Genomic DNA, 16,616 nt, shown 5'->3' with positions numbered 1-16,616 from the left:
TATTTTACAGAATCGGTAAATTTACTGATTCTGTAAAATAATGCCCCTATATACCATTTCTGAAATACCGGTCGGTAACGGCCGAAAATACCGATTTTCGACCGTTACCGACCGACCTACATCTGGCCCCATGTTACTTAATCTCCCTGACGGCCCCCAGCGTCACAATATCCTTGGTGGTGATAATTCGTGCTTTAGAAATCTGGAATTATTATATTTGCAACTATACTGATCCATGCTCATGGAAAGAGACTGAGGTTTTACATTTCTTGGTGGAAGAATAATGGTATAAACATGTAATATAAGAACTAATATGCTCCCAGCCGTTGGCCTCGTTCATCAACAGCCACATAAGTGCTCGGTGACTGGCAGTATCTGTATAATGCATGGCAGAGGGTTCTTTGTTCCGTACAATACAGCTTTACACAATTAGTTCTAATGAGATTCTGCAAAAAATTATCATTAATAATGCCCATCATATCCAACACACAGGTTAAGTATTATACTCGCAAACAGTTTTGAACAAGACTGAAAATGCTCAAAAGTAATAATATTTTTTTTAGCATATAATACCTGCCTTATGTCCGAAATGGGAAATGCATTATGGCATTATGTGGTTTCTCTATTGAAAGAGAACATTTTCTTACCTGACAGGAGACAAATATCATGTCATCCTCTTCAATTTTCCTCTGGCTTGTTTGTTTTACATGATTAAACTTCTTGCTCAGTGCTGACTGGTCGCTCTTTGGTGTCCATGCTGTGCGGTTGTTTCTAAATTTTGAGAGATTCGTCTCCAGTAAACGTCTTTGCAAAATGTTATGCGGTTGCTAGGAAAATGCATAAACATTTGGTTAGAACACTTTAAAATAATATCGGTAATAAAAACATGCTGAAATGAACTTCCAGAAGAAATGCAATCTGAAGGGTCTATTGGCAGTGTCGGCCAGCACGGACCGGGGTGGCGGGCCGGTGGAGAAGGAGGGAATGTAAAATATATATATTTTTTTAAACTTACCTTGTCGCCATCTCTCTTTGTCTTTCCTAAGTGTCGGGTTCAGGTGGTAACAGGAAGTGGGAAGTACCCAGGTTCCTCTGACCAATTACAACGCTGCAATGCAGCATTGTGATTGGTCAGCGCGCCGTGGTTCGCGCTCAGATGGGGACTGGGGGCCTGGCCATGTTGTCTACCCAGGCTGTAATGCAGCCTGCGTGGAGAACATGCAAAGTGCAAATGACCGTTTGACTGGCTAAACATTCGTGCCCACTTGGAGTGGGCAAACCACTCCTCCCCTGTCCTGCTCTAAGAGATGAGCAGCCCACCCGCCCCGGCTGCAAAGCAGCAGGAAAAATTTAAATGATAGTAACATTCAATTATTATCATATAATTTTTCCTTTAGTTACAGTGCTTAAAAGCAGTGGGGAAACGGAGCCACCACTGTCTATTGGAATGGTGTGCAACGCCCATTTGTTCTTCAGAACGCAGGGAAATATGGCACCCCCTCATGGGCACTTTAGGAATATATTATATGGTTACCGGGTATGCACCCTCGGTTTATTTTAACTATTAAACATTATCAAACAGGATCTTTGCCATTTGCTCGCCTCCCCTTGTTAGTAACTGGTGCAATTCTCAAAAACTCACTTGCACTTACTTCATTCCAGTGAATGAAAGTTTGATAATGATCTCAAAACATCAACACTGCAAGGCAAAAGGTTTCATGTATCTGCAGGGACATCTTAAGGATTGTGTAGGGCCTGGGCCAAACATAATTTGGGGCCTCAAACTTGGAACAATTCTGAATTTATTATCCATTGCCGGCTCATTCACGCACTGAGCAACTATGGCCTGATCATTGGTGACCCTCTTCGTTCACCCACACACTTTAAGGGGACCCACATACTTCAGGACACCTTAACTCAGTGCTAAGTGGGAGACCCTTTTCATATTGTGAAGGAGGCCTCATAATTTTTGCATTATGCCACTGTCTGGGGTTGTGCTGAAAGCTTAATGATCGGGCCCCTAAAAACCTGGCGGCCCTGGGCCAGAAACCATTTTGTCCATGCCTTGAAATGCCTATGTGTCTCTGGAGGATATTCTATACATTGGTGAATGAATGCAAACTACATTTCCCATGAATCTATTGAAATATCACAATGGAAGTGTGAGTGAGGATGAAAGTCGAAACTGTGTATGCCATCAGTACAGCCCAAATTATGTCTATGGTAACAACATAGTTTGAACAGTAGCCTTGTTGGCACCTCTCTCACAATTTGTTGGTATCTTCTTACAACATGTAAGGGCTATAACATCCGTTTTAAAGGATACTGAATACCCTCAACCTTCTAGAAAATGTAACCATTTATCCTGAAATATTCAAATGTTGATGTTGAGTCCCTCTCTACCAGTTTACCACATGCAGCAACCCTTCAGGATAATGGAGACTCTACAGAAAGCCACAGAGCGGCACTACACATCACCAATCAAATTTGTAATGTAACATGCCTCTCTGGAATTTAAAAGAAAAATCACTTTAGATTTGAGGACAACATTACTCTCAAGCACGCGGGACTGGTGTGGATGTAGTTCTGGTGCCTCCAGCCTTGCACAGAACCATGGCTAAGAAAGAAGCCTCAACCACACTATAAAGTAAAGAACAAACGGAGAGCCCATTTTACATAGCAGAAAATGCACCTATTTCATGGCTCCTGCATGGAATTATTTCGCTTTCTATTGCAACCTTTCAAATCACGAATACCAAAAGTACAAGACCTTGGGTTGGTAAGAAAAATGCACAATTCCTTCCTATATCTTTTGTGTGAGTTACCCTACGAGTTCTCCTGTCAGACTCAAGGCAACCCTGCATTCATAAGCACATTTGGTAGCATAAACTCTCTGGGTAATTCACCCCTGTGCGATTCCGTTACTTTTCATTGAATTTGTAATCTTTTGAAGCCAGATCTCGAGTTAGCAGGTGCACCTTCTCCATCAAACCTGACTCACCTTGAAGGGCCTGATTACGTTATTGGCGGATGAGATGCTCCCTCACAAATGTGACGGATATCCTGTTCACCGTATTACAATTCCATTATACCCTATGGAACTTGTAATACAGTGGACGGGATATTCATCATGTTTGTGATGAAGTAGATCATCTGCCAAGATCGTAATCAGACCCATTGTCTTGAACGGTTCATATTTATTTTTAATTAATGAAAGCTGTTGTCGAATGGCACAAGGTCAGCCTTATTTGGTAACTGTATCAAAAGTGATAAAATGTAGTGGAATAACCTTGTATCCCCTGCGGCGTGCTTAGATTAGATTATATTAAAGTTTATAAAGCGATTGGTTACTCCAACGGAGTGTCCCCGTGCTGAGTCCTCTCAGTCTAAAAATAGAGTTTGAAAATATTCTTTGGCCTTGAATAGACACAGGCAATATGCGTTCAGATAAACTAAGTATGCCATTTTGATTCAGAAAGCTGTCCCTTTGACTTCAGCAACAGAAACATTTGATTTAGAACCATGCCGCTCTGCTTAAGAAACTCAGAGGTTTTTGCAGACAGTCTTCTACTCCTTTCAAAACACATGACTACCAACTCACCAAGCACCTCTGATACTGAGCACAGCTTTAAAACCATCAGATGTGGTCTGCTGACTGGATTTAAAGCTGTGTTTGAACTGATTTAAGCGTTTTTTTACTCCTTGATTTCAAGTATGGCGCCTTTACTGTAATATTTCTAGTCACTGGCTGTGGCATTCTCCTTCTTTTTCTAGCAAGGAACGTGTATTAGTCCAGTCAACAACCAAGAATACACTTAAACAGCAGAAAAAAAATCAGAGAAACTATCAAGTTTAAGAGTGGCTCTTAGTACTGGGTGAATGCTGGACTTTGACGTTTCTTAAAATGGATGCTCAGTGAGTATGGTGTGGTATTTCACTTCTTATGTTATTTTAATGTGCATCTTATTAAATCTTCATGCCTTGTTAGAATGGAATCTAAGAGATGTCATTATTGTCATTAAGTTCTGAGCATGGAAAGGTTCTAGTTTTGATCAGTTACTTCCCTGCCTGCTTGCTGATGGATGGGATTATTCTCTTGGAATAAACAACTTTAAAATAGCATTTCTGAGTGCTGGATTTATTATACATGATACTTCACTGGGGTAGTTGGCAGGATGATGTAAGAGAAAATCCCAACACGAAGGATTGGTGAGAATTATATTTTCCTAACTTATATTTTGGAGTCAAGATCTGAAGAAAATGTTATTTCACCTAACTGGCGAGCTATTTGGCATATTATTTACTTTGAGACTGAGAGCTGGGTGTGCTTATAAGTATAAGGAGTTAATAAGCTTATTCAACGTGAATTTAAAATCTGAAACATCTTATACTTAAACTTATCATTTATGTCTGGATCGATGACATTGTTTTGAAGTTGGTTATCAATGCGTTTACTGATATCTTGAGGTCGTTATTTCAAGCAGTCGCACTGTGATTGTCCCTGGAGGAGCACATTGGAAGTATTGATTATTATTTGGAATTTGGTAAAAGCTGACTGAAACTGCGGTGTGATTCACGTTGAAAGTAAATACAGCATAATTAATCGAAGAACTCTTCTACTGAAGTGCAATGAGAGTTCATTTTTAAGGGTAATTGTGTCTTCATTGAATTGTATGCTCGAGGCACAACGCAGCTTTGATTTCAAATGTAAACGTGTCAACGTAAACTGTAAAGCTGTTTAAGGCAGAGCGCGTCTTCAGTCATTCAAAAGTAAATACGAGCTCACTAACTGCATGGCTACTTGAGGGTCAGCGTGGCTTCTACTTTGTAAATAAACAAAGCTTCAATTGTAAGAACAAAGCTTACTTCTACGTTCTTGCTCTTAATTGCTCTTGGAGTGTTCACGGAGATGCTGTTCTTTTGAGATTTCTTGGACTGTGCTGCATCTCACGTCATCACGCTCCTCACGCGTGCGTGGCAGCCATCTTGACTTGGTTGCTTAGAAACGTTTGATGCTACAACCAATCTTACTGTGCTCTTTACGGCGAACACGGAAAACCCGTCAGTGATGCGCTCACTCAAGTAATTCGGCGTGTTACTAGTGACATCAGTGACACCCACACTTGGATGATTTCAGCGTGTATATTTGTTACTGTGTCTGCTTCATCAAATACTTCCAGCGTGTTATATTTGTCGTCATCAGTGACACGCACACTTAAATTAATCAGCGTGTCACACTTCATCACAGTGACACACACACTTTGGGATGTAATATTGTGGGCGTCAAAAGTGACACACACACTTAAATTAATCGGCGTGTCTCACTTCATCACAGAGACGCGCACACTTTGGGATGCAATATTGCGGGCATCATCAGTGACAAGCACACTTGAACTATTTCAGCATGATACAACGATCACTGTATATTACTACAGGCCTCATCAGTTGTTTAATTCCAGTGTGTTACAGCGTGTTACAGTTGTTGTTTCAGTGACACTCTCACTTTAACTAATTAGTGTGTCATATTTCTCATTACAGTGGCACTCACAATTTAATGTGTTATATGTGCCATTACAGTGATATATACATTTCTAATTGCTTCAGTGTGTCTCTCCTCAGCAATTGCATTTCTTTATGTTATGATATGATGATGTCATGATCATCTGGTTGTATATTCGTACAAATATTGCTATATTGCTTTAATAATTAAATTGCATGTATGACTTAAATTGCTTTATAGAAAATGCAAAATGTCACAGCGGCCCCATTTTTTCTATCTAGTCCTGAAACTCCTCATATGAAATGGAAAAAAGGAAAGTTGTTTTTGAACGATATGCTAGAGTTTATGGACCTTCCCTTAGCCCTGAAAGGAAGTCTTCTTTGTTACTTCATTGTTTGGGGTCTGAAGGTCAAGATGTTTATGATCATTTGCCTGACCTTCCCTCTTCAGAGGCTAGTAATCTGAATGACTATGAAATTTGCATAAAAAAATTAGACAAACATTACCTTCCTAAGGTCAGTACGATTTTGAAAAGGTATCAATTTGCGAAGGGTATGCAGGGCATGGATGAGACAATTGAATGCTATGTAACTCATTTAAGGAAGCTTGCTTCCTCATGTAAATTTGAAAATCTCACAGCTAAGCGCATCTGGACTCAATTTATGGATGTAGGATAGAAAAAGTCAGAGAAGAATTGTGGTTAAGAGATGAACCTACTCTTGAGGAAGTTTTAACAGTTGCTAAACGAATTGAGCATTCGCTTAAATGTGTAGCTGTCATAAAAAAGGATTCTGAAAAAAATCTTAAAGTTCATATGAGTAAAGATACTAATGCAAAGAAAAATTTTAAAGATAAGAAAAAAGTTGGTAAACCATGGACGGAGAGAACATTTTATAGATGTGGTAAAACTGGGCATCTTGCCAATGATAAGAAGTGTCCAGCTCTTAACCAAACTTGTTCTAAATGTAAAATAAAAGGACACTTTACAGAATTCTGTAAAACTAAATTCAAGCCAAGGTTAAAGAGGTGGAGATTTATGAAGGTGCTACAGGAGGATCTAGTTCTGAAGATTTTGAATGCGGACAGATAATAGTTCAGGTTGATAATAGATCCAATAATAAATCCTGTCCTTTTGATGAGATCTTGGTTGAAGGAGAAAAAACGAGGGTATTATTTGACTCTGGTGCCAAGATCACTATTATCTCTAATGAATTTTTTAATACTAAGCTTAAAGGAAAAATTACATTAATGAATGCGAACATCATTCCTTTAGTATATGGGGGTAAACCCATTAAGCTACATGGGTATTTTGTAGGACTTGTAGAATATAAGAACAGATTAATATCTGGGAAAATGTATGTCTCAAAGAAAGGAGACAGTATTATAAGCTGAATACACCAGGGTGATCTGGGTGTGTTTCTAGATCCTAATTCTGATCCACCCATACAACTTAGGGGTAAAATTCAATCAGTGGAAAGAAACTGATGAAATATCTGCACATGATTTAAAAGCAGAATTTCCTGATGTTTTTAAAGAAAATCTAGGATGTTTAAAGGGCTATCAGCACAAAATTCAGTTAAAGACTAATGCTGTTCCGGTGTGTTGTAAAGTTAGGAATGTGCCACTCTCTATTAGAGAAGATATGAAAAAAGAAATTCAAAAACTAAAGGATTGGGGAATCATAGAAGAGGTTGAAGGATCTGAATGGTTGGCTCCGGTCGTTACAGCACGTAAACCCAATGGGGATTTGCGTCTCTGCATTGACTTGAGGCAACTTGATAAATGTGTTGTGGTAGATCATTACCCTTTGCCTAATATTACTGAACTATTAGCGTTACTCGATGGTGCAAAGGTCTTTAGCACCATTGATCTTACATCTGATTGAGTTAGAGGAGTCATGCAGAGACTATACATCATTCATACACCTTTCTGTACATTCAGGTTTATGAGGATGCCATCTGAATTGGTGTCTGCTTCATCAGTATCAAAGAGAAATAAAGTTCCTTTGACCTGTGGTTCCGTGGTTCGCGAACCGGGTTCGATGGTTCCGAACCCATTCACTAAAAATTGTCGGAAATGGATGATTTTGGTGTCAGCAGACCGCAAATGGCGAGTGTAGCGTGTCTGAGTGTTTTCGTATGAATCGATATAGGAGAACACTCTCTATTCAAGGATTTAGTTTGAACCTTCGGGTTCCATTTTGTATATGTGAGCCATTTTGTGTGGTTGCCCTAACATAGGCCCGATAACTGTGGCCGAACGAGTCCTTGAGACACGTATGCTTTAGCTGACTTTTGGGTGACCTGGCCAAACTGACTCCTTGCCCGAGGCTGACCTCGCTGAGCCAGTTCCTTGTTCAGCAGCTGGTCCGATAAAGATCAAAGAGCAGGACGTGCCCGAGTTTAGGGTACACTGCCCCCACCTTTCTATCTCCTTTCCAATCTGTTTCTGCCTTTTCTTTACAACATAATCATTGATTTGGGTTGAAGGCTTTATGATGGGTTTGTCCGGCCTGATCGAACAGGAAACTTGGGAATGTGCGTGGTCACTTCTGGTGGGCTGGACAACGGAGAATGGGATTGTCTGGGATCGTCGTCATTCGCTACTTTTGAAATGTTACATTGTCATTGGTCAGTTTTTGATGCACCAAATGTAAATTTGAAATGTTGCCTGAGGCTTGATTTTTGGCATAAAAGACCATGCTCCGCTTATTGAATTTGTGCAGTCTCTGACGAACCACCCGTGTGTGCTTCGTAGATCTCTGTTCCTGGTTGCAGGCAATAAACTTTGGTCTTTGACGTCATCAAGAAGTATCCCGTGTCTCTGTTTGCCAAGACAGGGGAACTCGAAGGTTTCAGGCGGTCTCCCCGACGCCGCTGGGTTCTAAAAACCCGGTCCTTCAGTTGGCGCCCAACGTAGGGCGACTTCAGCGGTACCGGTCCAAGCCAGAGGTTCATGAGAAGCTTCGTATGAAAATTCTGGAGGAAGGCCAGCCACTTCATCGACCCCTGTATGTCGTTGTGGTCCGAAAGTCTTTGCTGCGAGGTTTCCCGCTTTCCGACGGCTACGAAGGACTGCTGCCCTGACTGTCGCCCTGTTTTGGAGCCTTAGATGTTTGTAGAGCGAGACGATTGACGGGTCTTCTGGTGACGCAATCGACATTTCAGTTAAGTATATGTGGAGCGTCTCCTAGTCCTTAGTTTGTTTTGTATCCCTTAGTGGATAGCTTTGATTTGGTACCTGCAGGCCCCAAAGCCAAGGGATTCGTGTATTCACGAGACTGTCGTTTTTAGACTTCCCTTGTTGTTTGAAGCTGAACTAGTGAGCAAGATGCCTGGTTTTAGCAGTTTTAGAAACTTGTTTAGTTGTGGTATATCGAGGGATTCCCGGTTAGAGGATTCGTGTCCGGTTCCTCCGATCGGAACTCCTACATACAAATTGTACGTGAAACATGGTGTGGGCCCTATTAGCTACAATGAGATCTGGGTAAAATATACGAAGAGTGACGGTGTCCTACAATGGCCCCGTTACGGTAGTTTCGAAACTGAAATACTAGATAACCTTGAGGTGAAATTGTTCAAGAAGAAAGCCCGGCCGGCGATGTTTGACTCTTTCCGCATATGGCGCAAAGAAGCCAAACAGAAAGAAATAAAATTAGCGAAAAAGAATAAGCGAGAACGAGGTATGTCAATGGTGCAAGCTGCCATTGCTTATAGAGATAATGAGGAAGAACAAGAAAGTGAACAGATGCTTAGAGTGAGGAAGTTAGCGGTAGATAGATGCTACCCAGTCTTGCCGCCTAAAGAGCAGAAAGACGAGAAAGATCTTGCGAAAGATCCTTTAATGTCGCATCTGTTAAATTCACCGCCGCCTTATGCGCAGACTGCTGCGGCACCACCGCCACCAGTGGTGGCTGGGCAATTGCCGGTTGTTTTGCCTCCTGTAATTCCTGCACAGTCAGCTCTTCCGTTGGCTACTGTTCCTTTGGCGCAGCCTCCTCCGGGGCTGCCAGCTTTGCCCTTTTCTACGGCTACTACTTCTGTGTCTGTCCCTACCACTTCTTCAGTTCCGTCCTTGGATTCTTCTACTACTGTTTCGTCTCCCTTATTCTTCCGACTACTCCTTCTCCTAGGCAGCGGATGACTGCTGCCTTTTCTGGTTTTCTGACTCCTTTGTTGGGACAATTGGGTATGTCTCCAGTGACTGAGCGTAGACAGTCGCGTAGTCAGTTGCCTGAAACGGATGAACGTATGGTTTTGGATCACATGGCACGTAGATGGGTAACGTACACGTCCCAGTACGATCTTGAGGGTATCATAGATGTTTTCCGACAATGGGAAGCACCTAAGCAACGGTATGTTTTTGAGACCATGTGTGCGTTCCTCCATGATCAATGGATGGATGCGGTGGGTAAACCTCCTGAAGAGTTGTTTCGATTGCGTTCTGAGTTTGCAAAGGGAACGATTGTGAGCCTCCCCGACATCGAGAGAGCGGTGTCGACGTTATTATCATTTTGGCATAATGCTTCTTCTGAACGACTGTTTGAGCCCGATTCGTTAGTTGCGAGGAAATCACGTCAGTATCCGATGCGAGAGGTTCCTCCGGTTTGGAGACCTGCTGATGCAAATGCTAATCCACCTGTTGTTGCGCACTTCCAGAGAGTGTGTGTACATGTTCCTTGGAAGCGTGCTGAAGTTCAAGCGCTTAAGCAAACTTTGCCTGATCCGAGAAAAAATCCAGCGGAATATTATAAAGAGCTTACGCAAACTGTGAGTTCGTGCGTCATGAATTTGGCGGACATAGACATGTTGTTTGGGAATGTTGTTGCACAGCCCATCTGGAATGTCATTCGACATACGGATCATGATAATGAATTGGGTGATTTGTGGGTTAATCTTGTTGCTGCTAACGACAGACAAGTTGGAGGTGCTAAGCCTGAAAATATTATTACAGAACTTCCTGGTAGGATTATTACTTTCATGAAGACTTTGATGCCCGAAGTCCGTGTTAATTGGGATAAGTTGTCTGCATGTAAGCAGAAGAAAGATGAGACTGTGTCAGATTTCTTCACGCGTTTTGAAGAAACTTTTGTTGATCATAGTGGGCAGGATATGGCTACCGAAGGTGGCCAGAGGTTGTTCGTCGACAAGTTTGTACACAATCTTCTTCCTGAGTTATGCACGAAGTTGAAGGATTCTGAGAGTGCTTGGCCTGTTTCTACATCAGCGCAGATTTTAGCTACGGCTCAGTATTATGAGAATAGACGTAAGGATGAGTTAGAGAAAGCGGATAAGAAGACTAAGGAATTGAAGACTAAAGTTCTTCTACAACAAGCTTATCCAACCCCGTGTTAATAATCAGCGTATCAGCAGCCTCAACAGTATTCGAGAAACTCGCAAAGAGACGAGCCTTCGCAACAGCGTTTTCCATATGGCCCCAATCAGTGTGCATATTGTAAAGAAGAGGGTCATTATAAGAATAGTTGTCCGGTCTTGCTACAAAGAGGGAATAGTGCTTCTGGTGTACGAGGTAGAGGTGCTCAGCAAGCGCCTAGAAGTAGGGGTCGCGGACAAAATGTGCTTCCTTTGCCTCCGCAGAATTCGATGAATAGCTTTGATCAGCAGCAGAATTCATCTGGTAGGTCAGCACAGTACTATGTAGATGATTACTATGTTGAAGGTGATGGAACAAGTGGTAATGATTGCTAGGACAGCCATGGACAAAGAGAGGGAGTTGTTTCAGTTCCAGTAGATCAGAGTGGACCTTATGTAAAAGTGATTGCATCAGGTGTGTCAGAGCCTTTTCTGCTAGACACTGGTGCTACGAAGAGTTCTATTATGCACTGTAAACTCCCTGGCGCACCTTTGTCTGGCTTTAATAATGGTTCTGTAGGTTTTTCTGGCTCCCCGTTACGAATCCGATTTCTGCTCCATTGCCCCTTTCTGTTGGTCCTCGTAAGTTTGAAGCACCCCTTCTTTTGACTACAGGTTGCATTGAGAATTTGTTGGGATTGGACTTGTTGAAGAGATTGTATGAGACTTTGTATTGTTCTCCGGCGGGAGTACATCTTACCCTGGGTGAGAGTGTGATTTCTCCGATGTATATATCGAAAGATTGTTTTTCATCGGAATTGTCTTTGTTACCGGATTCACTGTGGGCTACGGGTCCAAATGATGTGGGCCTGTTGGATATTCCTCCATATGTTGTGACACTGAAGGCTAATGCTAAGTTACCGCGTATTCCACAATATTGTATATCGAGTGATGGTGAGCGTGCACTTTTAGCGATCATTTATGATCTGATCGACAAGGGTGTTATTGAAGAGACGCGAGGTAATGTGTGCAATAGTCCTGTTTTGCCTGTTCTAAAGAGAACTGATCCTTCACTGCCTCCTGTATATAGATTTGTCATCGATCTTCATGAAGTGAACAAGATTGTTGTTCCCCAATTTCCTGTTGTGCTTGACATTACGGCGTTATTGACTTTGATTCCGGCTTCTGCTACCTGGTTTTCGTTGATCGACTTGAAGAATGCTTTCTTCAGCATTCCGATTGCTATGGAGAGTAGGGATATCTTTGGATTCTCTTTAGGAGGACGCAGTTTCCGCTTTAAGCACGCTCCTCAAGGCTATTGCGAGAGTCCATCGATTTACAGTCAAGCTTTGAAGACACAACTTGATCTGTTGATTTTACCTGAAGGTGCAGCTCTTATTCAATATGTTGATGATTTGTTAGTTGCTGCTGATACTGAGGAGAATTGTAAGGATGCCACATTGGCATTATTACGTCACTTGTCTGATTGTCATCACAAGGTTTCTCTCTCGAAACTGCAATTTTGTCGACAAGAAGTTACCTACCTAGGTCACCTCTTATCGAAGGAGGGAAGGAAACTGACCCTGGAAAGAATTCAGGCTATCGTGAAAATGAGTGTTCCTACGACACAGAGAGAAGTACGTGCGTTTTTGGGTATCACGTCGTACTGTAGGCAGTGGATCCCCAATTTTTCTGTTAGCGAAGCCTTTGATAGCTCTTACTGTTAAGGATACCCCGGATCCTATTCCTTGGACTGATGAAAGTCAGAAGAGTTTTTCTGAATTACGCAATGAGTTGTGCTTGGCTCCTGTGTTGGGTACTCCCGATTACAGTAAGCCTTTCACATTATATGTCCACGAGAGAGAGGTATGTGCATTGTCGGTTTTGACTCAGCAGTTTGGCGATAAGCAACGCCCATGTGCGTACTTTTCGTCGATCTTAGATCCTGTAGCTAGAGCGTTGCCGAGCTGTTTGAGAGCTACAGCAGCAGCGGCTGTTTCAATTCGACAATCTGCTGGTTTGGTTATGGATAACACGTTAGTGGTGATGTTCCCACATGCAGTGGATACCTTGTTGAATCGTACCAAGACACAGCACTTAACTAGTGCTCGATTGTCAGGGTATGAGCTTACACTGTTAGCGAGTCATGTACACATCAAAAGGTGTAATACCTTAAACCCAGCTACTTTGTTGCCAATTTCGTTTGAGACAGATGAGGATAGTGAAGAACAGCATGATTGTTTCTAAGAACAGAAGAAGAGATGAAAGGGAGAGTGGATCTCCGGGATACTCCTCTTCCTGATTCTGATGATGCTTTGTGGGTTGATGGTTCATGTTTTAAGTTGCCGAATGGCGATACGACTGCAGCATATGCTGTGACAACTTTGCATACGGTTGTTGAAGCTGCACGTATCCCAAATAACTCGGCACAGGCAGCGGAATTGATTGCACTTACGAGAGCGTGTGTGTTAGCGAAAGGAAAACGAGTGAATGTGTATACGGATAGTCAGTATGTGTTTGGTGTGGCTCATAGCTTTGGACGTTTGTGGCGTGAACGTGGATTTTCTGACATCGCATGGGACTAAGAGCCAGCATGGGCAACTAGTGAATGAACTTCTTGAATCTCTTACGGTACCATTGCAAGTAGCAATTGTGAAATGCAGTGCCCATAAAAAGGTTACAGATGATATCGGTCGTGGTAATGCGTTTGCGGATGAAGTTGCGAAAGAAACTGCTAGAAACATGATGAGTCGAATGTATGTTGCGGGTCCAGCGAGATGGGTTCCAGAGAAGAGTATGTGTGAAGATACTATTGAAAGCGGGAAATCTATACTGGGTGAGGCCACAGAGAAAGAGTTGAATGACTGGAGAGAGAGCAAGGGTAGATTGGATTCGGATGGTTGTTGGATTGATTTGTCAGAGCATCAGAGATGGTTGTTGCCTAACGCGTATGTGCTTCCAGTCGTTTCAATGGCTCACGGAATGGCACATATTAGTGTGAAAGGGATTTGCAAGTTGTTGGCTCCTGTTTGGCAGAATGCGGAAATCCCCAAATGTGCAGAGAACTTGGTCAAGAATTGCATGGTGTGTTTGATGCATAATCCTGGTAAGGGAACTCCAACACCAGCTGGTCATTTTGCTCCTCCTACGTATCCGTTCGAGGCCTTGCAGCTAGATTTTATCCATATGGAGAGTTGCAACAACTTGAAATATGTGTTAGTGGTTGTTTGCTCCTTTTCTAGATGGGTAGAAGCTTACCCCCTTAAGGACAATACTGCTTTGTCCACAGCGAAGGCTTTGATAAAAGAGTTTTTCCCGAGATTTGGAATGCCGAGAATTATCTGGAGTGATAACGGGAGTGAATTTGTGGGTCAAGTTATGAAGAGAGTGTGTGAGGGTCTCGGGATTAGGCAGAAATTCCACGCTGTAAATCACCCCCAATCAGCTGGTTTAGTCGAGTGCTACAATGGCACTCTTAAGTTAAAATTGGCCAAAATTCAAGCGAGCACTGGTTTACAATGGCCAGACGCCTTGCCATTAGCACCTCTGTCCACAAGGATGCCTGTGCATTCACAAATGGGTTTGAGTCCGTATGAGGTTGTGTTTGGTCGCCCAGCAAACATTTGGGGCGTACCAAGACCAACGAGGTTCAGAGACCTCGAGTATCCTGTGTTGCTTGACTATTTGTGTGAACTGACAACTAAAATGAGTGTTTTACGCCAACAGGTGCATGACAGTCTTCCACAAGCTTCAGACGATCCAGGGCACTCCATCGAACCTGGCTCCTGGGTATTTGTACGCAACTTTCAGCGGACCAAGAACGAACAGCCCTGTTGGACGGGGCCCTATCAAGTACTCTTGTCAACAAGATCTGCGGTCCGAGTGCAAGGCAAACGAAACTGGATCCACGGATCACACACCAAAAGGGCACCTCTGCCCTTGCCGTACGATAAGTGGGTCCAGGAGGGACTTGCAGATTCTGAAACGGACGTTGTCCCACGGTTCATACCGTTCAGCGATGCTCGATTGATTGGAACGAACTCAGAGAAGGAAAGCGATAGAATTTTGCAAACGTCAGTACCTCCTGCAGATCGATTGGACACTACAGAGCCTCACCTTTTGTTCATTGATCAAGAATTAGTTGGAAAGAATCGCTATAATCTGAGACCGAGAGTTACGGACAAATAAATAAAGACTAATACATTTTGATGATTTTTTTGTTTGCAGGTTGACTCTCCTCCAAGGATCTACTCATTTTTGTTTTTCTTGAACCGCCATCCGGTTCTCGCTGCTAGGGTCGCGGTTGCTCCCAGTCTTGGGAGTGCAAGCCTGAGACACTAGGTCGAGGGTTCCGTTGGCTCAAGGCAGTCTTCCTGGGTTAGCAGAGGCACTCCTAAGCAGAATCAACCTACCACCGCGGGCAGCACCTTTAGTTTAGGATGGATTTCTTTGAGTTGGAGAGACCTGTACAGACACTGACTTTTGGAAAACGAATATGCAAAATAATATCGAAGAAAAGTTTTTTAATACCATGTTTATTTCTACTATTGAGTTTTATGATATTTATAGCTGGCTATGTAACATTTGCTTTTAAAATGACGTTTGATTCCACTGTGCAACCTACACCTTCACCTACGATTTCTTCTTCTCATTCTTTCCACCCTTTGCCTGAGCATGAGGTAATCAGACGATTGGAATTTGCTAACAATTCTTTCATTCAACTTCTGCATCAACACCAGTTGGTGATGAATACTACAAATTGTTGGATTGTGGTTTGATGCCTCATACAACCGATAAGGGTATTCCTTATTTAGTTTTGCCCTTTAGTTTTAATGGTTCGATTTGGGCTTACCGAACGATGTTTATCTATGCCCATAGTGTCTATCCCCAACGTTCATTGAAAGACAACCCAAAGAATAGCGCCATAGTCAAAGGCATTGTCGACATGATTAGAGGGATTAGCTCATATGAGACTATTCCGAGAGAGGAGACTTTAGCCTACATTGTTGGAACGTAACTGGATATGGAGTTAGTCTGAGTGTTAACCAGCGAGCGAAGAGTTCTCCACCGATTTGGATAGTGCCCTATCAGGGCCACTATTGTCTGCAGGGCAACGGTAAGAATCCGAAGGCTCAGTTAGGGAAGAGCGCTTGTACTGAGACTTATGTATTTGCGTCTCAGTCTTCCCCAGCGTTCCTAGCTGCTAAGGGTACCTACTTTGTTTACTATGACAAAGCTTATACATTGCTGCCCCCGACTTTTCGGGCACATGTTTTGTTTCCTTTCTGTTGCCTCCTACTTTTACAGCTGCGGCAGATTACCATAAAACAAGAGTTGCTAGAGGTGTCGTTAGTCAAGAAGACACTACAGGACAAGAACTGGGAGATTTCTTCAAGGGTTTTCTGCCGTTCTGGGGACCTATGGCTAACAGTAGGAATATTTGTCAGTTGACGAGAGTGTTTGAGTCCACCATAGTCGAAACTGCCGGTGCCCTGGGTAACCTGACTGCTGAGCTCCAGTCGGATAGACTTATGACACTTCTGTAGGAAATGGGGGTTGCCCAAATCTTCAAGGGGGTAGCATGGCATCAAGCGGGCAGGCCAAACTTTGAGGACATGTGAAGCACTCACGCAGTATCCACAGACAACACACCAGGCACACTACAAAAGAGACGCAACTCCACTTTTGGTTGGAAAAGAAGTAGTTTAGTGATATCTCCAACCTGTAAGGTAAAAAGGAAAAATACACTAGTAATCATAACATGGCCCCAACTGGCACCCAAGCCAAGTATTTCCGTGGGGGAT

The 16,616-nt window shown here is 42.7% G+C and overlaps 1 protein-coding gene across 1 annotated transcript in view; it reads right to left on the bottom strand.

Moving 5' to 3' along the window:
• Positions 1-16,616, bottom strand: part of NRIP3 (nuclear receptor interacting protein 3) — a 274,148-nt gene that overhangs the window by 177,094 nt on the left and 80,438 nt on the right. Inside the window, exon 2 of the mRNA XM_086955990.1 lies at positions 648-827. Coding sequence (XP_086812116.1) covers positions 648-827 — 180 coding nt within the window. The remainder of the gene's footprint in view (positions 1-647; positions 828-16,616) is intronic.

Source organism: Lissotriton vulgaris, chromosome 2_1, assembly GCF_964263255.1.
Source record: "Lissotriton vulgaris chromosome 2_1, aLisVul1.2, whole genome shotgun sequence".
NCBI lineage: Eukaryota > Metazoa > Chordata > Amphibia > Caudata > Salamandridae > Lissotriton > Lissotriton vulgaris.
Note: the sequence above shows the minus strand (reverse complement) of the source record. Positions and strands in the feature narration are given on the sequence as shown.